We start from the raw sequence: 23,909 nt of genomic DNA, 5'->3' as shown, positions 1-23,909 counted from the left end.
TGAATAGAGACTGGGAGTGGCTGAGTCATTACACATATTGAATCTATTTCCCTAAAAAGAAAAGGAGTACTTGTGGCACCTTAGAGACTAACAAGAGTTAAGTATCCTCACACGTTCTTGTCAACTGTCTAAATGGGCCATCTTGATTATCACTACAAAAGTTTTTTTCTCCTGCTGATAATAGCTCATCTTAACTAATTAGCCTCTCACAAGTTGGAAGTTACCATACAAACTATCTGTATGTTTGTGTGTATATGTGTGTATATGTATATATAAATGTTCCATTCTATGCATCCGATGAAGTGGGCTATAGCCCACAAAAGTTTATGCTCTAATAAATTTGTTAGTCTCTAAGGTGCCACAAGTACTCCTGTTCTTTTTGCAGATACACTCTAACATGGCTGCTACTCTGAAACCTTCAAATACATGTGACCATCTACTTCATCATCGAGCTCTCATCCCTCTCTTTCCTTATGAAAGAACTTTGTGGCATTTCTAAGATTGTATGCTTAACAGTTATTATGGTCTTATCACCATAATATATGAACATTTTCACAATATTCAGTGCACTGTATTTATTCCCATAACACCCATATGAAAGAGGAAGTGCTATTACCTCCATTTTACAGATGGGGAACTGAGACAGAGAGAGACTAAATGACTTGGCAACGGTCATGTAGGAAGGCTGTGGCAGATCAGGGTCTTAAATCCATAATTCCCAAGTCCTCGGCTGGTGCCCTAACCATTGGACCATCCTTTTCTTTCTTCAGGAAAGGTTGGACCTAGGCTTCTGGTTTGTTTTTTTTCTTAGAGCTAAGCCCAAGAAATGAACTGTGAGTCTGGATACTGAATATGCTCAACGGCTCAGGAGTGTTCACTACTGGGTACCTGGTTTGGACCCATCTCTAGTGCTCAACAAATATAAAGGACAAGATTTTCAAAAGTGACTTGTGATTTTGGGTGCCTTCATTTTTGGATCCTCTACTTGAGATGCCTGAAAGACAGCCTGATATTTAGAAAGTGTTGGCTTTTCCAAAGTGCCTTGAGTTGAGCACCCAAAAATCACTAGTTTCTTCTGAAAATCTTGGTCATAGGTTTTAGGTTTTGTATTTCAATGACTAAGAGTGGTACATCCAATTTTTGAAAATTACAGCAACAACTTTTCATGAGATACTTCAATCTAAGTCAATCGTTATTGTGGTTCATGTTCAGATACGTTGCATTAATCTTAATTTTGCAAATAGCCATCCAAAGAATTTTCATCTGAAGTATATTCTTCCCTTCAGCATGCTTTTGAAAAGCATAAGTCTTTTCAATATGTACAATCTTATAATGCTTTTTTCGTGGCAGAGAATAAGCCTTAGAAGAATGCCGTAAACTATTGTAGAAGGAACTAGTGTTTAATAATGCAAACATCATTGAACTCTTAGACCCCAGAAAAAAAATCAATAATAATAGGATACTGGCAATTAGAACTAATTTTACAAGTTTTAAAATGATACATTGTGGGCAGAACTCTCCATCTAGTTACACTAGTGTGAATGACGAGTAACTCGTGGAGTCTGGAGGGGCCAAAATGTGGTTTTAGGATGTAACGGTTACTCTTCCTGGTTTTACATTCTTACATCTGAGACTATGACGATTTACATCAGCTGAGGATTTATCCTCAGGTTTTGGCCCCTTCCAGCATTGTACTGGTTTAGTGAAAAGTTCCTACGTATTAAAGGGATAGTATATATTATTATGAACTGTTGTTTATTTATACTGTTATGGTATCTAGGGACCCCATTCATGGGTGAAGGTCCACTGTTCTAGGTGCTGTACAGATATACCAAAAAGACATCTCTGTAGATGTGGTTTTTTTAATTGAGCTTTTGATTTCCCTTGCATTTTAATGTGCTGCAGATCATCTTCTAACAACCTGCCAGACAACTCTAAGTGCAACATATTTCTGACCCTAGAACTTGTTAATGGCAACAGGGAGTGCAGAGGGGTTATAGGAATCTCCTGATTCTACTTTGTATAGTCTGGTTCATCAATATCATTGTGTATGTGTAGATACTATGTAAGGAGTTATGATGTATACTGAAAATATGTTATTGAAGTCTATTTCAAGGTATTAGTCACCAGAAAACAGGTTTTCTGTCAGACAGGAGATGTTTAGCCATTGTGACAGACCCAGACGAGTGGGGTACAGGAGTCTGGTAGAAGGCAAATATACTGGCCATTGGATGAATAGTTTTCTGTTCCCTGAGTGACCAGAGCAGGGGCTGCTCTAGAGCAATCAGGAACCTGCTAGAACCAATTAAGACAGGCAAGCTAATCAAGACACTTGGAGCCAATTAAGAACTTTCTAGACTCAATTATGGCAAGCAGGCTAATCAGGACACCTGGTTTAAAAAGGACCTCACATCAGTTAGTAGGGGGGCGCGCAAGGAGCAGGGAGTGAGAAGGCGTGCAGCGGCAGGACTGAAGAGTTCAAGAGTGATCAGGCTTCAGGAGGAGGATCCTGCAGTGAAGATAAAGAAGGTGCTGGGGGAAGGCCATGGGGAAGTAACCCAGGGAGTTGTAGATGTCACGCAGCTGATACAGGGAACATTGTAGACAGCTGCTATCTACGGGGCCCTGGGCTGGAACCCGGTATAGAGGGTGGGTCCGGGTTCCCCCCAAACCCCTAACTCCTGATTGGACACAGGAGGAGTTGACCTGGTCTGTGAGAAACACCAGAAGGGAGGGTCTAAATTGGAAAGGGATCTGGCCTGTTCTCAACCCACTAGGTGGGACACAGAGACTGTGGGGATTGTTCTCCATTTTCCCCATGCTGGCCAGTGATGAGGTTAGCTAAGTGGACGGCACTAGAAAAAGTGGCCGAACTGAAGGCTGCTGAGAATCTCTGAGGCAAGCAAATCCGCCAATAAGCGCAGGACCCACCAAGGTAAAGGAGGAACTTTGTCACACCATCTATCTATTGTGACAGGGTCGGGAGAGTGATTTTTTTTTTTTTTTTTTTTTTGCTAAATGGTACTTTATTATCTTCAACAACTAGCTGTTAAAATATCTAAAACAAAAAGAAAAGTTGTCAAGAAATAAAAGATGAACTGTTGAGATCCCACTATTTTTTGTTACTGCAGTGGCTCCATTACATTTTATTCCTTTTTTTCAGCCTTCATTGTTCAGATTCTCCTGGCCTATGAATATCATCAATCTTTAGAATTATTCTAACCATCTGAAAAGCCAGAGCAATCTGTTGCTTTTTGCCAATTAAGGTTTCTATGACATGCTGTTTCTTCATACAGGAGAGTGATAGAAGGCAGATATATTATCCCCAGGTTCAGTAGGTCCCTTTTCCCTGGGTAAGGTAACAGGGAAGGTTCCAGAACAATCAGGAACTTTCTGGAAACAATTAAAGCAGACAGGCTGATTAGAACACCTGCAGCCAATCAAGAAGCTGGTAGAATCAATGAAGGCAGGCTAATCAGGGCACCTGGGTTTAAAAAGGAGCTCACTTCAGTTTGTGGTGCGTGCAAGGAGCTGGGAGGAGGAAGCGCAAGAAGCTGAGAGTAAGAAGGCGTACTACTGGAAGACTGAGAAGAACAAGCATTATCCGACATCAGGAGGAAGGTCCTGTGGTGAGAATAAAGAAGGTGTTGGGAGGAGGCCAGGGGGAAGCAGTGTCATGTAGCTGTTACAAGAGCCACTGTAGACAGCTGCAATCCACAGTGCCCTGGACTGGAAGCCGGAGTAGAGGGCAGTTCTCCCCATCCCTCCATCCTCCCAACTCCCTACTTGATACCGTAGGAGTTGAACTGGACTGTGGGTCCACCAGAAGGGAAGGTCTCTGGCCTGTTCCCCGATCCACTAGGTGGATCAGCAGAGACTGCGGGGATTGTTGTTCTTCCTTTCCCCATGCTGGCCAGTGATGAGGCTAACTGAGTTGAATGGCAGATTTGAGCCATGATAGTGGCCAATCTGAGGGCTGCCGTGAACATCTGAGGTGAGAAAATCCACTAATAAGCGCAGGACCCACCAAGGCAGAGGAGGAACTCTGTCACAACCGGTGACAAAAGTGGGATTTAGTGTGCACAGTGCAGCAGAAGAAGGAGGGTGTTATTATTATGAAAAAAAGAAAAAAAGATTTTTTTTTTCACCACAATGGAGGAGGTAGTGCGTGCACTCATACAAGCCACGGCTGCCCAGCAGGAGGCTACCCGTGTCCAGGCAGACGCCCAACAGGAGGCAGTGCGGCTGCAGCAAGAGACTAGTCGCCTGCTGATGGACCAGGCTGCTCAAGACTGGGCTATGTTGCGGGTACTGGTAAATCAAGTGAAGGACCTTAGAGAGATGAATCACGGCCATGATGGGATGCAGATCATACGGGCTAGCAATTGCTTGCAGAAAATGATGGGGGAGGATGACATAGAGGCATATCTCCTGGCCTTTGAGAGGACAGCCCTACGGGAGGCCTGGCCTCAAGATCAGTGGTCTGGCATCCTCGCCCCATTCCTGCGTGGGGAGGCCCAGAAGGCCTACTATGATTTTCCTGAAGAAGCTGCTGCAGATTACCCCCAGCTGAAAGCAGAGATCCTGGCCATATCTGGGGTAATGACCGCAGTGCAGGCCCAGTGGTATCACAAGTGGAGATAGCAGGAAAACAAAACCCCGTGGTCCCAATAGTTTGATCTCATCCATCTCTCACGAAAGTTGTTGCAAACTGAGTCCCGGAGTCCAGAGGAGATACCAGAAGTTCTGGGCATCAACCAGTACATGAGAGGACTACCGCCAGACCTTCATGCCTCAGTAAGCCAGAACGAACCCTCCACCTACGACGAGGTTGTCGCACTGGTAGAGAGGTGAAGGACAGTGAAGGAGCTGACCTTACCAATTAAGGAAGAAGCACCCCGGGTTAAACTAGCAGCACCAAGCCCTAGAGCTTGGGTGAGTAGGCCACCAGGAGAACCCATGTGGAAAAAGAGAGGGGCTGAAGGCCCACCAGAAGCCACAAAGAGTCGGAGCACCGCGGGGGAAGAGGATCGTGATGTTAGACTGCCCAAATCAAGAGACTTGGAAACGCCTAGGGCACCATACAGATGTTACGCCTGCGGGGAGTGGGGACACATAGCTGCACAGTGTCCCAATGCTGAGGAGCCTATGCAGTGTAACCCGGGGAATTGGGCAGACACATGTTCCCTAATCTACCTTGTGGGGGTCTCACTAACCCCACATATGTACACCAGACTAGTGAAGCTAAATGGGGTAGAGACCACAGCACTGGTTGATTGGGGGAGTGCTATCATGCTTGTCTCAGGGAAGCTCGTGAAGCGTAGTCAGCTGCTGTGGGCTAAGCATATGGGGATAACATGCGTCCATGGGACAGTTGGTGGTTATCCCACCATTCCAGTAAAAATCGAGATTCAGGGGAACACTACTGAGGTAGCAGCAGGTGTAGTCCCTAAACTTCCATACCCGGTGCTGATAGGGAGGGACTTCCCAGGGTCTGGAGACTTATTCCCGGAAGGGGAATTGGAGAAAGGCGTAAACCCTGAAGTCAGTGAGGCATCCACAGTAGACTGTCAGCCCCCAATCTTCTTTGAAATATCCCCAGATTTGTTCTCCACTCCCAGTCAGGATAGAAAGTCAAAAAGGGAAAGGACGGCAGCTAAGGCCTTGGGAAGCCGAATACTGACCCAAAGCCAGAGGGTCCGTCTCGTAGGTAGGCGGACCTGAGCAGCTGAAAAGGAGGCCACCCAGGAGGGAGGAGCACCTGAGTCTGTCCCACACCCTAACGCCTCTGAACCAGTAGAGGCAACAGAGACTGGCCTCCTAGATCTTGGGCAGATTAGCCCCGGGAGATGAAATTTTGGACGGGACCAGGCTGAAGACCCAAGTACGACAACATTAGGAAGGAGGTGACCGAAATAGATGGGGTCCCGGTGGAAGGGAAAACCCAGGGACCAGGACCCTACTTCATAATGAGGAAGAATCTCTTATACCGGGTTGCACCAGTACAGGGGCAGAAAGTACAGCAGATCCTAGTACCTCAAAAACACCAGAATGCTGTATTAAGTCTTGCCCATAGTCCTAGCCCATAGGCATTTGGGGGCAGAGAAGACCCTGGCACGGGTCCTGCGACGATTCTTCTGGCCCGCAGTACATGAAGAAGCACGGAGGTACTGTGCATCCTGCTCAGCGTGTCAGCTGTGCAGTCCCCATCCCCACTTGAGAGCACCTTTAGTACCCTTCCCATCATAAAGGTCCCCTTGAGGCGAATAGCCATGGACCTAGTGGGACCCCTGGAGAAGACAGCCTGGGGCCACCAATATATACTTGTCGTTCTGGATTATGCTACTCTCTATCCAGAAGCCGTCCCCCTCTGGAACACGGCTTCTAAAATGATAGCGAAAGAGTTGGTGGGGATCTTTGCCCAAGTGGGGCTACCAAAGGAGATATTAACAGACCAAGGTACCCCATTTATGTCAAAGCTAATGAAGGACCTCTGTACGCTACTCCATATCCATACCCTGAGAACTTCAGTCTATCATCCGCATACCGATGGGCTGGTAGAAAGGTTTAACCGAACCCTCAAGGCAATGATAAGGAAAGTGGTAAGTCGGGATGGGAAGGATTGGGATATCCTACTACCCTACCTTATGTTTGCAATTCGGGAGGTACCTCAGGCCTCAACTGGGTTTTCCCCCTTTGAGTTATTATACGGACGCCACCCCTGTGGCATACTAGATATCGCAAAAGAAATCTGGGAAGAGGAACCCAATGAGGGGAGAAATATAATTGACCATGTTTTGCAGATGTGAGAATGGATAGCCCGGGTCGCCCCTATTGTACGGGAACATTTGGAAAAGGCGCAGGAGGCCCAGTGAACCCATTACAATCGCCAGGCAAAAGTCGGACACTTCCAACCAGCGGATCGGGTGATGGTGTTGGTACCCATGGCAGAAAGCAAGCTTTTGGCCCAATGGCAGGGGTCCTATGAGGTGGTTGAACCTGTGGAAGAAGTAACCTACAAGGTGCGGCAGCCAGGACGCCGGAAACAAGAACAAATTTATCACATTAACCTCTTAAAGCCTTGGCACCAACGAGAGGCGTGTGTAGTGGCCCAAGAGACCCCGATCCAGGGAAATAATATGCAGGGGCAGATCAGGATATCCACTGATCTGACACCAAACCAGAAGAAGGAGGTAACTGAGATGATCAACCGCTACCAGGACATGTTTTCAACCAAACCAAGTCGGACTACCGAAGCATATCACCACATTATCACAGACCCTGGGGCAAAGGTAACTTTAAGGCCCTATTGGGTCCGAGCGGCAAAAAGGGAGGAGATCAAGGCAGAGGTAAAAAGGATGTTGGAGCTGGGAGTCATCGAAGAGTTCCACAGTCAGTAGTGAAGCCCAATTGTGTTGGTGCCCAAACCCGATGGCACCTCTAGGTTTTGTAATGACTTTCACCAGCTGAGTGAGATATCCAAATTCAATGCATACCCCATACCCCGTATTGATGAGTTAGTTGACCGCCTGGGCAATGCCCAATTTTTGACCACCCTTGATTTAACAAAGGGATACTGGCAGATTCCCTTTGCCAAAGATGCAAAAGAAAAGACGGCATTCTCTACCCCAGAGGGTCTGTTTCAATATACTGTTCTTCCTTTTGGACTGCATGGGGCACCCGCCACTTTGTCTTATGGACAAGCTCCTATGGCCCCATACCAGTTATGCAGCGGCATACCTGGATGATGTGATTATTCATACCCCCGACTGGGAAACCCACTTAAGAAAGGTGGAAGCGGTTCTGGACACTCTAAGACAGGCTGGCCTCACAGCCAACCAAGGCAAGTGTGCTATAGGGCTAGCCGAGGCTAAATACCTTGGCTACATTGTAGGAAAGGGCATGGTCAAGCCCCAACTAAACAAACTAGAGGCTATCCAAAATTCGCCCTGGCCATATCAGAAAAAGCAAATCCGGGCATTCCTGGGTGTGGTGGGGTACTACCGATGATTTATTCCCCATTTTGCTACCAGAGCGAGTCCCCTGACAGACCTGATAAAAGCCCGGGATCCAGACATGGTGAAGTGGACAGATGCCGCAGAGAAAGCATTCATGGATCTACAGACAGCCCTCTGTAGTAACCCTGTGCTTATAACCACAGACTTGAACAAATAATTCATTTTACAGACAAATGCATCTGAAGTAGGATTGGGAGCTGTCCTATCGCAGATGGTTGGAGATGAACACCCAGTCCTCCACCTCAGCAGGAAACTCTTCCCGAGAGAGCAGAAGTATGCCATAGTTGAAGGAGAGTGCCTAACTGTGAAATGGGCCACGGAAACACTACGTTATTACCTTCTGGGACGATGGTTTACCCTTGTGACCAACCATGCACCCCTCCAGTGGATGCAGCGAAATAAAGAGAAGAATGTAAGGGTGACCAGATGGTTTCTGTCCCTACAACCTTTCCAATTCACCATACAATACCAGGCTGGAAGCCACCATGGCAATGCAGATGGCTTGTCATGGGTACACTACCTGATGTCCCAAGTTGCCTAGCCCCGTGGTGTTGAGCAGAGTGGGGGGATATGTGACAGGGTTGGGCCAGATGGCTACAAGAGAGTGATAGAAGGCAGATATATTATCCCCAGGTTAAGTAGGTCCCTTTTCCCTGGGTAAGGTAACAGGGAAGGTTCCAGAACAATCAGGAAACAATTAAAGCAGACAGGCTAATTAGAACACCTGCAGCCAATCAAGAAGCTGGTAGAATCAATGAAGGCAGGCTAATCAGAGCACCTGGGTTTAAAAAGGAGCTCACTTCAGTTTGTGGTGCGTGCAAGGAGCTGGGAGGAGGAAGCGCAAGAAGCTGAGAGTAAGAAGGCGTACTACTGGAAGACTGAGAAGAACAAGCATTATCCGACATCAGGAGGAAGGTCCTGTGGTGAGAATAAAGAAGGTGTTGGGAGTAGGCCATGGGGAAGTAGCCCAGGGAGTTGTAGCTGTCACGGAGCTGTTACAGGAGCCACTGTAGACAGCTGCAATCCACATGTCCTGGGCTGGAACCTGGAATAGAGGGTGGGCCCAAGTTTCCTCCATCCCCCCAACTCCCTACTTGATACCGGAGGAGTTGAACTGGTCTGTGGGTTCCACTAGAGGGGAAGGTCTCTGGCTGTTCCCCGATCCACTAGGTGGGTCAGCAGAGACTGCGGGGATTGTTCTTCTTCCTTTTCCCATGCTGGCCAGTAATGAGGCTAACTGAGTGAATGGCAGATTTGAGCCACGACAGTGGCCAATCTGAGGGCTGCCATGAACCTCTGAGGCGAGAAAATCTGCTAATAAGCGCAGGACTCACCAAGGCAGAGGAGGAACTCTGTCACACTATGTGTAAATTAACTATTGCTCCATTCACAATTGGTCCCTTATCACCAATCTGAACTGAATGCAAATGAAGAATTGTAAAAAGGAACTTCAGAAACAAACTAACAGGAAGAGGAACACAGCAGGGGAAGAGAACCTTATCTTGAGGTGCATATAAAAGGTTTGCTTGAGTATATTTGGGGGTACAAAGGAGATGCCTGGGCATTCCTTATTTAGGAAGTAAATGGATGGCAGACTTGCTTTGTGAAAAAGTGTTCTCAACTAGAGTTAGCTGAAAACGGTGAAAAGAACTGTGGGTGAGCTAAGGTTCTTTAGAGAGGAGATTAACCTGTTAGCTAAGTTTAGTCTCTAAAAAGCATGTTATGATTTTGTTTTTATATGTAACCATTTGTTCACAATATTCTTATTCACTGATTCTCTGTTTTTTTGATAATAAACTTATCCTTGTGCTCACTATAAATATAGCTAAGTGCTTTGGTATTAAGCAAATTACTGGTCAGGAGTTAACTCTTACAAGCTGGTGTGTACTGTTCCTTTGGGAACAGCAGGCCTGATAATTCTATGAGTGTGCATTAGATAAGGGGCTGGACACTACACTACAGGAAACGCCCAGAGGACTTGGTGTGTGCCTATCAGTACCTGTACAGAGAGAGTGAGGTCTGTGGAGGCCTGGAAGGTAGTGCTTGTGTTGTCAGAGGTTATTGATTTCGGGGAGCTAATCCACAGCCTGCATCGATAAAACTACTTTGCACTGAGTGCAGGTGGTGATAAGAGCCTCAGAACCCTGGGTACCAGCACAATGTTATCAAAGTTATTATTGCATGGGATTTTCAGAAAGCACCAAGTGACTTAGGAGCACAACTCCCATTGAAAGTTAATGGGACTAGTATTCCTAAATGATCTCTGTGCTTTTGAAAATCCCATCCATTATTTGATAACAGTCAAAGATGTGCTAGGCCCCCTTACAGAAGGAACAGAAGTCCTGCTCAAAAGACTTTACAATCTACATTTTGATGTAACCTAATGAGTGAGGGTGAAGAACAGTATGGTAGGGAATTGGTCACAGGAAGGGTACAGGAACATGGTTATAAGGTAATTCAGTTAAAAGTATGTGGACATTATGGTGGCTCCTTTTAAAGGTTTCATTTTATAGTTATAGTTATTTATATATAAAACGGAGAATAAAGATGTAAGACAGTGAACTTAGTTATTGTGGGCACGTGGGAGAAGTGAACTTTTAGAAGAGATTTAAACGAGGAGGTGGTGGTGGTGGCTTACATAGATCACCCTGGTATAGGTTAGTAAAATATTTAATATGACAGCTAATCATTTGTTTTTGACCTATTCATCTACCAGAAAAAGTGTCTTCATTGGGATCCCAGTTTTGCAATGCAAAATGCTGAATGTGCCTTACAGTCAAAGCGAGATGACAATGCTCAGCATCTTTCAGAATTAGGCTCACGTTTCTCCAGGTTGAAAATGATACCAGGTAGTCGGAAAAGTTGGCTAAGTGCTTTTATTTTCATTGTAGCTACATGTTGTTGTCCCAAGGTACAGATCTGCTGGTACATTCTAGTTCTGTACGAAGAACAAAATGACAGAAATTGGGAAATTCTAACAGAAGCAGTGCAGATAGCATAATCTCTCTTTGATTTTTTTTAATGAGCTTGGAGCAGAATGGCTTTATATTTTCCCAGTAGCAACAATATTTTCATATGGTATGACATCCACTACCATACAGAGAAAGATTATGTCTTTGTACAGTGTGTTCTTGTGGAGGTCAGAGAGCCACTACATTCAGTGTGAGGAATACTAAGGGTTATATCCCCTGAGCTGAAGTTGTTTGTTCTTGGAACTGCTGCCTGGAGAGCGAGTAAAAGGCTTCTTGGAGCAACTGGAGTAAAACACATGGTCAAGCTCACATGCAGCCTTCTTGGGAATTGAGGAATGTTTCCTGGAATGCTGACATTGTCTGGAACTGACCCTGGCCCCAGAATATAACTCTTGGTTGCTCTTTACAGATTAAATGTGGTTGGGAATCTCAGTCAGAATTCTGAATTACTTCCTGCTGTAAATAGCCTTGTGCCCCTTTCATGCCCTGAACGTACAACCACTACAGCATTTGTTAGAAGTTTGAAGCAATCCCAAAACTTTTCCATAGTTTTCATCAGTTCTACCTAGTGGCCAGCAGTTTAAAAAGTATCCGATCCAGTTTGCCTGGACTTCATTTTGGAAATGAATGAGTATGTATGAAAATACACATAAAGATGGAATAGGATTTCCTCATGGCCAGGGAATGTTATACGTCGGGGTGTCCAAACTGAGCCTGCAAAGGAGCCAGAATTTACTAATGTACATTACCAAAGAGCCACAGTAATACGCCAGCAGCCCCCCATCAGTTCCTCATCCTCACTCCCAGTGCCTCCCACCCACTGGCAACTCTGCTGATCAGCACCTCCCCTTCCCTTCCTGCACCTCCCAATCAGCTGTTTCGTGATGTGCAGGAGGCTCTGGGGGGTAGTGGGAGGAGCATGGCAGGCTCAGGGGAGGGGACGGGAAGGGGTGGAGTGGGGGCAGGGCCTGTGGCAGAGCCAGGGGTGAGCAGTGTGCATCCCCCAGCACGTTGAAAAGTTGACGCCTGTAGCTGCAGCCCTGGAGTCAGTGCCTATACAAGGAGCCGCATATTAACTTCTGAAGAGCCGCATGTGGCTCCGGAGCCATAGGTTGGCCACCCCTAGTGTATGTTAAACAAATGAACAAAGCACTAGAGGCAAAGGCATTATTGAGGGGCTAAAGTCATCTAAGCTGGAGCAGAGGGGTGCAAACTGCACCTTGACACTCCGTACTCTCAGAGGGCTTCATTCTGAGGACAGGCAGTATTGCTGTGATTTGTGCTGGGTGAGGGCTATTTTAAAATCTTCTCATAGCTGCTTAGGAGCCCCACTGGTGTAAACTGCTGAGGGGATGCACTGAATCAGCCATTCCCGGTCTTCTTCCCTGGCTGGCATCATTGGGACTGTGCTGGCCCCCCCAGGTTCCCTCTCATGTGAGGAGAGTTTGTGGCTTCTTTGCAACCACTCACCTACTAGACATTATGTTGCTGCGGGACTCTGCCAGGTCCTATGACAGTATCAGGCATCGTCTGGGGTGAATCAGGGACATGATGTGCTGGGCCCAATTGTAACAACCTTTACATTTGTTTGAGCTGAAAATAAAATCTGTTTCTTACTAGATCGTATTTTTTTTTAATTCCCCAAGTAGAAACAACGGTAGTATTTCCAAAGCGGCAGTCTGTGTCCAGAGCTCTAGCTGCACTAGGATACTGCTGCCCCTTAAAGGTGCATTCAGCCAGATGCTTGTGTAATCAAAGAGCCCATAGAGGGAGAGTGATAGTAGAAGGTTTTACTCCTATGCAACAGTTAGTGAATATTTCTTGTTAAAATGAGTTAATCAGGAACATGTTTTCTATATACAATGTGTTCCCTGAATTTAGCAATATAAATAATGAACAGGAGACATTTCATATTCATGAAGATTAGTGTGCTCTCTGCATATGTTTGTATACCTCTTTCAGCTAAATCAAAGCTCCAGTGGTCATTCCTGCATTCATTGGCACACCATGTGGATTTGTGTTCCTCTCTGAAAATTTTCGCACCATGAACCCATTACTTAATTACAAACATTCATATATTATTAATTATACTACATTAGTGCTCAAGTTCCCCAAACTTCCCATTACAAGATCCTGTTTTCAGTTGCTTATATCTTTGCCAGACTTTAACCTTTTGAGACAAGGTTTTTTATGCTGGATATTGGCCATGGGCTGAAATTTTATGGAAAATTTCAGATGAAACACTTCAGCCATTTCCAAGAATGAAGTTAGTGAAAAATACACTGTTTTGCCCATGTTAAAAATGCTGACAACCTTTCCTTTGAAAAACTGTAGTATCCACATTCTTTGGAACAGGGACTTGAAATTTGGCATGTTGGTGACGTTTTTGTTAGGGATTTGCCTTTTGCTGTCCCTGTGAAATCCACCCAAATTTGATCAAGTTATAATCCTTTGAAAAATCTCCGTTTGCACATGCTGTGGAGGAGCTCTCTGATGACCTGAAAATCTAAAAGGAATCATACAAAACATGGAGACACGGACAGATTGCTAAAGATGAGCATAAAGAATAGCACAAGCATACAGAGACAAAATTAGAAAGGCGAAGGCACAAAATATGTTTCACCTAGCAAGGGAAATAAAGGGCAATAAAAAGAGGTTATAAAAATATATTAGGTGTAAGAGAAAGAGGAAGGAAATCTAGGTCTATTATTTATTGGGGAAGGAGAGCAAATAACGGATGATGCAGAGAAGGCTGAGATGTTTAATGCCTTTTTTGCTTCAGTCTTCGTTAGAAAGGTTAAATGTGACCAGATGCTTAAGACAATTAGTATTAACACAAGAGAGAAGATTCTTGGGCCAGAATAGGGAAAAACAGGTTAAAGAATATTTAGATAATTAGATGTATTTAAGTAAATAGGGCCAGATGAAATTCACCCTCCAGTACTCAAGGAACTAGCTGAAGTAATCCCTGAATCATTAGTGATTATCTTCAAGAATGGTTGGAGGGCAAGTGAGGTCCCAGAGGACTAGGGAAGAGCACAAACAGTACTATTTTCAAAAAAAGAGGACCCAGAAATTGTAGACCAGTCCACCTAACTTCGATACCTGGAACATAAGGCTTTTGACACAGTCCCACATGATGCTCTCATAAGAAATTAGGGATACTGTTTAGATGAAATACTGTTTAGATGAAAATATCTTAAAGTGGGTGTATAGCAGGCTGCCCCCCCCAGTATGTATGAATTATGATATAGTGTTTAATTCATATTTCAAAGTCAGAAGGGACCATTGTGATCATCTAGTCTGACCTTATGTATAACGCAGGGCAAAGAACGTTCCCAAAATAATTACTAGAGCAGATCTTTTAGAAAAACATCCAATTACATGATCACATACTATTTTTTTGACAGGAAAAGTCTTATGAAGTTTCTCTGTCTCCCTTTGTACTGGAGTGGGAGATTTGCTCTTGACTTAAATGGTGGTGGGAGAATTGGACCAGATGAGGGGCAACCCACTTGCCCAGACCAACTATACAGGCAAGGCATACTCAATATTGAAAACAAAAGAAAGTGATGTTGTGGAGGAGGGATATGAAACAAAAAAAGCTTGTCAATTTAGAAACAGTTGGAGCAATATTTGGGAGTTGCAGAGTCTCAAAGTCTGACTGTGGTTTAGAACACAGCTGTTCTCTGTTTTTTTGGAAGTAGTTATAACTCTGAGTTGTACTTTGTTTTTTAGTGTCTGTTCAAAAGTACAGGCACTGTAAATAAATTAGACTGGGTATTCTCATTGTGTGTGAAATCATTTCTTTTCTAACATGAAAATAACCCATTGCTGGAATGTAAAGGTTTCTGGATTGTTCAGAAGTCTTGACAGTACCATAGATTTTGTTGACTACATATATCTTCTGTATGCTTCTTTCCAGGCACAAACCATGAATTACGTTGGGCAGTTAGCAGGCCAAGTATTTGTTACTGTGAAGGAGCTCTACAAGGGATTAAATCCTGCCACGCTATCTGGATGTATTGATATAATTGTTGTACGTCAGCCAGATGGAAATCTTCAGTGTTCCCCTTTCCATGTGCGCTTTGGGAAAATGGGGGTTCTGCGTTCTAGAGAGAAAGTGGTAAGAAAACAGAAATCTTGTTACTTTTCTCTTGTTTTCTCAGTGTGAACTCATTGCATGTAGGTACAGAAGTTGTTACAATGTAGCTGTCAAAGCTTTCATTAGACGGTCTTCATAAAGAACCTAAATTGTATTTTCAAGGTTCAGTTAAAATGGTTGATACTGATAACATTATTTTAATGCATAATGTGTAGACAGTTGATCATAATAACTGCAAACCAAGCTACAGTTGGACAAATGTATTAACTGAAAATACAGTTTCCATGTCTACATTTAGACTTTTACTTGGAATGTCACAAGATATAACTATGGCTTATGTTATTTAACTTGATGATATTTATAGGATAGTGTTGGCATATTGACAAATATTTTAATTAAAGTACATCTCAAGATTCCTCTCATTATAGCTAAATTTTAAAGTTTTGCTGTAGTTTCTGTTAAATAATAATCTATACAATAGAAATACTTTCCATAATTGTTGCAAAATTCCTTTTTAATATGGCAAAAGGTTGACAGTACAGACCTAGGTTAACATTAAGTTCTCATGGTTTTACACTAGGGCCTTGTTGTTCATCATGTTTATTAATGACCTAGAAAAAGGTGTGAATTGTGAGGTAGTAAAATTTGTAGATGACAAAATTATTTAGGTTATTCAAAGCTAGAGAAGGCTGTCAGGGACTTCAGAAGAACCTAACAAAGCTAGGAGAACTGGTAGTCTCATGTCAAATGAAAGCTGCTGGTGACAAATGCATGATGATTTGGCAGAATAATTTGTACTATTTATACACATTTTGGGTTCTAAGTTAACTGTAATCGCACAGGAAACAGACCTGAGTGTCGTGGTTAGCTGAGTGAAAACTGTTGCTCACTGCTTTTCTGAGTCAAAAGGGAATGTGTATAAAGAGTGGGTAGCAAGTAATATTGGATAATGCTTTTATGTAAATCAGTTGGGTGCCCTGGCCTGAAATACTGTGTTCAGTTATGGTCACTCTAATCTCAAAAATGATATAACAAATAGAATGGGTGACTGAAATGATTAGAGGCATAGAGATACTTCTGGCATGGAGGAGAGATTGAAAAGATTGGGGCTATTTAGAAAGGGGATATGACAGTGATTAAACAACAATGAATGGTGTGGAGATGGCAAATCAGGTTTTCCTCTTTCTCCTTTATCATAGTGGCAGGATAGAGGGCATTTAATGAACTTGAAAGGCAATACATTTACAACTGATAAAAGGAAATACATTTTCACTCAATGTACAATTTGTCTGTGATACTTTTTGATGACAAGATATCACTGAGATCAAGAGCTCAGTAGGATTTAAAAGAGATTAGAAATTTATGTGGCTAATGCAACATCTACAGTTACATTAGATAAAATACAGAATTTTTTAAATATGGGATAAAAACCCTTATGATTCAGGGTGCAAGTCAACCATTAACTAACAGGTTAGCAAGATACTACCGCAATAGGCGGCTTTCCCCATAATTATTTACTATAGGTTTCTTTCACCTTCCTCTGAAGCATCTGACCAATGTCAGGGACAGGCTAGAGCAATAGATGGACTTGATATGGCAGTTCCTCTGTACCTAAGATTGCTTTATTTTTATTGTTTTGTTTTTTTCCCCCAAGGTTGACATAGAAATTAATGGAGAATCTGTAGATTTGCACATGAAACTAGGGGACAACGGAGAGGCATTTTTTGTACAGGAAATGGACAATGATCAGGTAATGTCCAAAGATAATTTTCATTTGTCAAAATTCTGGTGCATACACTGTGGCAGCGATTTTGAATTTAGGGCTTTTGTTTAAAAATGTGCCTCTATCTAGTGTATGTGTAACTGTGTCATTCTGATAGAAAAATGCACAGCAACTCATAGAGGAGTTTGGTACTGGATTAAATTAGCATTTCAGGTTTAAACTTTGACAGCTTGGCAAAGCCCATTGTCAGATAATAAGTATGGCCCAAATATATGTGTGTGTGTGTGTGTGTGTGTGTGTGTGTGTGCGCGCTCACACAGGTACAAAAATACACACACTTTAGCACACTCCAAATATCCGCAAATACATTGCCTAGTGCACACTTGTAAATCAGTGATTTACACTGCCTAGACCTATGCTTGCACAAATCTCTGATTTGTGTGTGTGTGTGTGTGTTGAGCATTGTGCTTATGCAAAAGTGCAGGTGTCCTTTTAAACATTTGGTCTTAAAGTGTTCGTTACTCATTAAAGGTATGATTCTGCACCCATTACTCACACTGAATACTACTTAAATTAGAACTCCTGTTGTGAGACTCTGTGATTAACTGCTATACAGTTTAAATGAGGCCCACACTAATACTGATGACGCTTCCCACAAGGTAGAGAAGGGGAAACCTTTTAAAGGTATTTGCTTTAGGAGTATGCAACAATTGTTTTGATTCTCCAGCATGAGAAAAATTTTAAACCCTGATGCACCAGTTCAGTCCCATTAACTTCAGTTAAGAATTGCATCCATGAACAATCTTTCTCCCCATGTCTTTACATCTAAATATGTTAGATGGTAGCAATCATTTCCAGTTAAAGAAGATTGCTAGAAAACTTTCCACATGTGTTTTAGATAAAATACAGAATAAACTGGGGGTGTGTATATTATATTATTTAGTGTATATAATCACCTCATAAACAGAAGCTTTGGGAAAGTTCTGGTCTCCATGAAATCTTGACATTGTGTGATACAAGTCATACCTGTCACTGATGCAGAGGTTACTAGCCTACTGTTTCCTGAGAGTGGTGTGATCTGCACGCAGATCACGGGGGCATGACCAGGACATATGTTATGAATCTTCACTTAAGAAATAGTAGTTCCATCACTTAATAAGCACTGAATTCTGCCCTGGGATGTGCACAGTGCCTGCGAAGCTCCCATTCAATTGGAACCTAAGCAGTCACCTACTTTATGTTCAAGTTGTGTGAAAAGCGAAAGGAACAATTGTGTTACAAGGCAGAGCCCTAACTGAGTGTGGAAGTGAATGTACCTTCCAGGGTGCAGCATATGCTCCACTGTGCACGTGGGTAATTCCATGAGCTTTTTGTTGGGTGGGTGTGGCTCTGCCTCCTCCCTTCCTGCCCTCCTTTAGCCCTGCAGGGAGACTACAGCTTGTTGGGGCACATGGCAGAAACAGTCTCTGTGTTCAGGGAGTGTAGGGACAGTAATTGTGCCTCTGGGTGGGACAGTGTGGGGAGGCTTCTCGGGCCTCTCCTTGCATCCATGCTGGGGCCTGGCACAGTCTAGCCCAATATCTCTATTCTGATGTGTTAACATTTAAGATGGGCCTGAACCACAAGCTTTGGGTATGGATCCAGAGCAGAGTCTGCAGAGGTTTGGATCTAGGATTCTGGTTCAGGTCCATTAGAGAGACAGAGGGTGCTGAGCCATTAAGATGGATCAGACTTACTCCAAAATTCTATGTTGTTTGGACCCAGTCTTCTGGTTCTGGTCTATATCTGGTATCAACTGGCTAGAGACTAGAGCTACTGATGGGCCAGTATTAGCTATATAGAAGCTATATAGAAGAACCCCTTAGTGCAGGTACCCTCCCTTGCTTCCTTCCAGGAGCTGCCACCCTGAAAACAATTCCTCCTGGCTTGAAGCCTAGAGAGCCCACATAGGGAAGGGGCACTCTGGGCCTGAGTTGTTTTGATAGTCAGTTGGGTTAATGGACAGAGACCGTTCTGCTCAGATGCCAGACCTATATTTTTGACTGTGGGGGGGGGAATAATATATCCCCTGGTTTTGATTTCTTTGTCTTCAGGAGGTAATTCCTTACCACCTCGCTACATCCCCCATTCTATCAGAGGGAGCTGCTCTGATGGAATCACAGTTGAAGAGGAACTTGATAGACAGGGTGAGGAATCTGGAATCCCCTGGATCCTCACAGGTATCAATCCCCAGTTTTGCTTCCCAGTCTGCTATAGAAAGCTCCTCCATTTGTGTCTCTGTGAAGAAAAGAAGGAAGAGGAGGAGGAAATCTACCCATAAACTCGACAGTTTAAAAAGAGAAGACACGTCAGAAGATGAAGAAATGTTTTGTATACAGATTAGTTCAGAGGAAGAGAATGAGCCCGTGGACAATATGAGGTATCATTTATAATGCAGATCTAATGCCAGATTGAAAGGATTAAATGTTTCTTGCATGTATTGCACAGAGAGGGGACTCAGGTGTTTTTTTGGATGTGTGTGTAAAGATGTCCTTCTGAATTAATAACCAATCCTCAAAACTAGTTATGAAATCCAAGAGACTTCTGATCTGAAACCAACATGGAGAAAACCCATTTTTAGTTTGGCTATTACTCCCTGGTAATGTATAGGTACGGGAGTCTAATAGATACCCAGGACCAGAGCCTCAGCTAGTGTAAATTAGCATTTCTCCCCTACATTGATATATATCAGCAGAGAATTTGGCCTATATTTTGTGTCCATACAGTGGATAAAAAACATTCTGATGATTAATCCAGAATATCCAGATCCACTAATTACTGGAGCTATTGTGCTAACCCCATAGATCCTGGAGTTACAAGCATGGAGAGCCAACCTCTCTGTGGGTCCTCTCTTGGTCCCCTTTGTTCAGCTCTGTAGTTGGCTCTCCCTTGTTTTCCTGTCACTACCTGTGTTTTAGAGTAACAGTAACTCATGGGTGCATTTCTGCTTTGAAATCTGGCAGAATAGGAGGGAAGCTTGTGACGTACAGTGATTGCTGCTTCACATTTGTCCCTCCTACTGTATGCACTTCCCACCCCCCCATGCATCTACTCTGAACCAGAGAAGCCCCATTTCCACAGTCTGCCTACAGAAGGGATGTTGAGGATTCAGAGGGTGAGAGTAGCATGTAGCAGAGACATTGCTTCTCCCTTCCACTTCTTCAGATTTCAGCTCCCCCCCCCCCCCCCCCCCCCCCGCAGAACACATGGCTGAAGAGCATCTGGTCCTGAGAATGAGTTTTAACCTAGGAAATTGACAGCAAAGTGACCAGAAGAATGATATTTGTGGAACTATAGGGTATGAGTGAGACTATGGTTTTCTCCCACTATTTGATTTTATACCAGCATCTGGGTGTCTTCTTACTAGAACATGTCTCCATTATTCTATTAACTGAGATATGAGGAAAAATAATATTCAGGCATTATTTTAACTTCCAGTTTGTTTGTTTTTTATGCTCAGGATATCTGTTACGGATATGTTTAGAGAAGAAGAGTCTGAAATAAATGCTTCTGCAATCAGTATGCTTTCGCAGTCTGCACCATACACCCATTCAGATGGAGAGTGGTCACCCCTTCAGAGGTACAGTTTATAGAAGTAGAATATATAGGTTTTTTTTTTTAAACAATCTCCCCTTCCTCACTTAGAGCTTGTCTAAACTGGCACTTTACAGTGCTGCAACTTTGTTGCTCAGGGGTGTGAACCCTCCCCCCCCCGAGTGCTGCAAGTTTCAGCCCTGTAACATACCAGTATAGACAGTGCACCAGCGCTGGGAGCGATTCCCCTCCAGGAGGTGGGCTGTGACTAGACAAGCCATGTTAAATGTTGCCAGTGAAGACGTGACCTTAGTCCTATTTGCTGCCTTCTCAAGTCTTGTTGAGTCGAGTATTATCACTATCAACTACTAGATGAACACCTTCTGCAGTTGAATATGTGGTATAATTGTAGCCATGTCAGTCCCATGATATTTGAGAGACAAGGTGGGTGAGGTAATATCTTTAATTGAACCAACTTCTGTTAGTGAGAGAGACAAGGTTTTGAGCAACACAGAGCTCTTCTTCAGATCTGGAAAAGGTATTCCCAATGTCACATTTGCATTTAGCTATGAAGCTGGGAGAACCTATCCCAGACCTGAAGAAGAGCTCTGTGTGGCTCGAAAGCTTGTCTCTGTCACCAACAGAAGTTGGTCCAATAAAAGATATTACCTCACCCACCTTGTCTCTCTACATTTGAGTTCAGACAGTATGCAAGAGCTTTATGGCAACTCTACTCTCACTTCCAGTTTTCAAATGTGGACTATGCTGTGTGGAATATTTGTTGCCTTAATCTGGTCACATGCCCAGTGCTGATCTTTGAAGTTGGGACTCATGCTGCCCTAAACCAAAAATTCATTTGTCCAGAAACAATGATCTAATCCTGCAGCACTTACTCACATGTGTAGTAACATTGATGTCAATGGCTTTGTATAATTACCATATAGAGGGCTGAACATTCAGTGGAAGTTGAATCCATGTTACACAGAAAGACTTCAATGAATTTAGTCATAGAATCATAGACTATCAGGGTTGGAGGGACCTCAGGAGGTCATCTAGTCCAACCCCCTGCTCGAAGCAGGACCAATCCCCAATTTTTGCCCCACATCCCTAGATGGCTCCCTCAAGGATTGAACTCACAGCCTGGGTTTAGCAGGCCAACGCTCAAACCATATTTTTTTTTACTTTGGGCCTGATCCTTCCAAGACTTGCAAGATTGGACCCTAATATGTAAAAAAACCCAAGATTCTTTGATTCAAGAAAATAAGCTTGTTTTGTCGATTTAAAAAAAAACTATTTCTTTAGTTATAAAGGCGACTATAACATGGAATGTTCATTATAGGTAATACACATATACATACAGCATATTATATACATATATTCCTTATTCATTTCTTGTTTAATACTCTTCGTGTACACACAGTGTGGGTATGCATACATTAGAATCAAAGTGTGTCAAATTGGACTGCATTTTTTCCTCCTGAGGAACAGCCTCAAAGCTGTTCAGTTGACATCAGACAAGTCCTCTTTCCGCATGTCACAGTGAGGTTCTAATGAAGTCTATTTCTGTGCAGAGACTTGGTGGCTAGTTTGAACTGTATGCTACCTTTGTGCTTCTTGACTGCAATACTTAGATTTTGAAAACTTGAGATGTACAGTGCTGTTTTCAAATGGCCTTTGAGTGCCTGAAGAGCTTGTGTTAATTAGCACCTATTTTGAATAATAATACCCAGTTTTTCTCTCTTTCAATATATTGTGCTATCCAGTAAGCCTATAGATTGCACAGGGCCATCCTCTCATCTCACTGTTCCAGCAGATGGAGGCCTATCTAGTTCTTGTCCTCATCAATCCTCTCACTTCCCTGCTACAGACAGGTAGAGGAGTTATTCTCCCCCCTTTTGGGTGTGTGATTAATCCTTTAATGCATTAACAGTATGCACATTTTGCCTCACTTACAAAGCTGCTTATTACTAACCTAGACACGGGAGGAAAATGCAAGATAGCAGAATTGCCTTTACTTACCTCCTACCTGGGCTTGAATGTAGGTAAGTTGCACAGAGAAGCCCTGCATTACACTATGATGGGTATTATAACATCAGTATAATGAGAAAAAGGATTAGAAAAATGGAAAAAAGACCAAGGAAACATCCAAGGACAAATGATCCAGCTCCTCGGCTGGTGTCAATTGCTGTAGTTCTATTGAAGGTAATACAGATATTTCCTTTCGGGCTTTCTGTAGTTTAAAAAAAAGTCATTTCCATTTCACAGAACACGGGGCCTTCCTGCAAAGTTTGCTTTCCCTCTGTGATACCAGAGTATTTTAAAATGAAAAATCTAAAACCCCGCACAAGATGATGCTTAATCAGACAAAAGAGGGGGTGGCATGAGTGAGGAAGCCTTTTTGTCTTGTCCTCTGATCTTCATTCTTTGGGTGGGGGGGTGGAAGCTTTTCTGTACTTTGGACTGTGGGGGAGAGAGCATCTAGAGAGAGGAAGGATGGTCCAGTGCATAGGGCAATAGCAGAGGACTTAGGAGACCTAGATTGAAGTTTCTACTGTGCTACATCCTTCTTATGTAACTATGGGCAAGTCACTTAGCCTCTCTGCACCACCATTCCCCATCTGTAAAATGGGAATAATAGCACCTCCTTACCTCACGGATATGTTGGGGACCATGTATCTGAGCACCTCACAATCTTCAATGCATTTATCCTCCTATCACCACAGTAAGTATCTACGATAGATTGCATAACATTCAAGGGATATGACATTTGAGTAATATCTGCTGACTCTAGTGACTAAAAGATGACTTGCAAAATCTTTTCCTGCTACACTTAGTAGCTAGTGAGATACCCCTTTAGCTGTTACAGTTGCCCTTTTCACTTTCATTGTTATACAGAGTGATGATGTTTACGTCATGCATCTCTTGTGGTACCTCACCCTCTTTCCAGCATTTAAATAACAGCTGCTGAAGATATGTAGTAGGTAGTCTTTCCCGCACTTGAGGATTTCTGCTGGGATGCCATCTTTTCCAGGACCCTTGCCACTCGATAGCGAATCAATGGCCTTGCTTAGTTCTTCTACAGTGGGCTCCACATCTAGCTCTGGCGTGACCTGTAGAGTTTGTATTTGGTCCAGTGATTCACTGGTGATGTTTCTTTCTTGTGTGTATAGCTCTGACTTCCAAAAGTCATCTTATTGCCCCTACAACAGCTGGCAAATCGTGTCTACCCTGAATCACAGTGCGGATTCAGGGCCTGAAGATCAACTATAGACATATTTTCTCTGAGTCAACTCCAAGGACAAAACTGACCATTGTACATTGCCTTTGTGGACCTAACCAAAGCATTCGACACAGTCAGCAGAGCAGGTCTATTTGTAATACTAGAAAAGATAGGATGCCCACCAACCCTGTTATGACTTGTATGTTCATTCCACAGCAACATGAGAGCAACTGTCCAGTTTGATGGGTCCACTTCAGACAGCTTTTGAGATGAAAAGCAGAGTGAAGCAAGGATGTGT

The 23,909-nt window shown here is 43.4% G+C and overlaps 1 protein-coding gene across 4 annotated transcripts in view; it reads left to right on the top strand.

Annotated features, from left to right (window-relative positions):
• Nucleotides 1-23,909, top strand: part of LPIN1 (lipin 1) — a 64,051-nt gene that overhangs the window by 5,796 nt on the left and 34,346 nt on the right. For 2 of the 4 annotated variants that reach the window (XM_043510238.1, XM_038396303.2), the window contains exons 3-7: nucleotides 14,916-15,116; nucleotides 16,750-16,845; nucleotides 18,912-19,237; nucleotides 20,318-20,437; nucleotides 22,155-22,262. In XM_043510238.1, the coding sequence (XP_043366173.1) occupies nucleotides 14,925-15,116; nucleotides 16,750-16,845; nucleotides 18,912-19,237; nucleotides 20,318-20,437; nucleotides 22,155-22,262 (842 nt within the window). In that variant the 5' untranslated portion in view covers nucleotides 14,916-14,924. Of the gene's footprint in view, nucleotides 1-14,389; nucleotides 14,527-14,915; nucleotides 15,117-16,749; nucleotides 16,846-18,911; nucleotides 19,238-20,317; nucleotides 20,438-22,154; nucleotides 22,263-23,909 lie in introns of those variants that run through there. The other 2 variants (XM_038396300.2, XM_043510237.1) reach the window with 2 other exon arrangements.

This window comes from Dermochelys coriacea, chromosome 3 (genome assembly GCF_009764565.3).
Source record: "Dermochelys coriacea isolate rDerCor1 chromosome 3, rDerCor1.pri.v4, whole genome shotgun sequence".
NCBI classification, from domain to species: Eukaryota; Metazoa; Chordata; order Testudines; family Dermochelyidae; genus Dermochelys; species Dermochelys coriacea.
The sequence above is the reverse complement of the archived record's forward strand: the minus strand, read 5'-3'. Positions and strand labels throughout refer to the sequence as shown.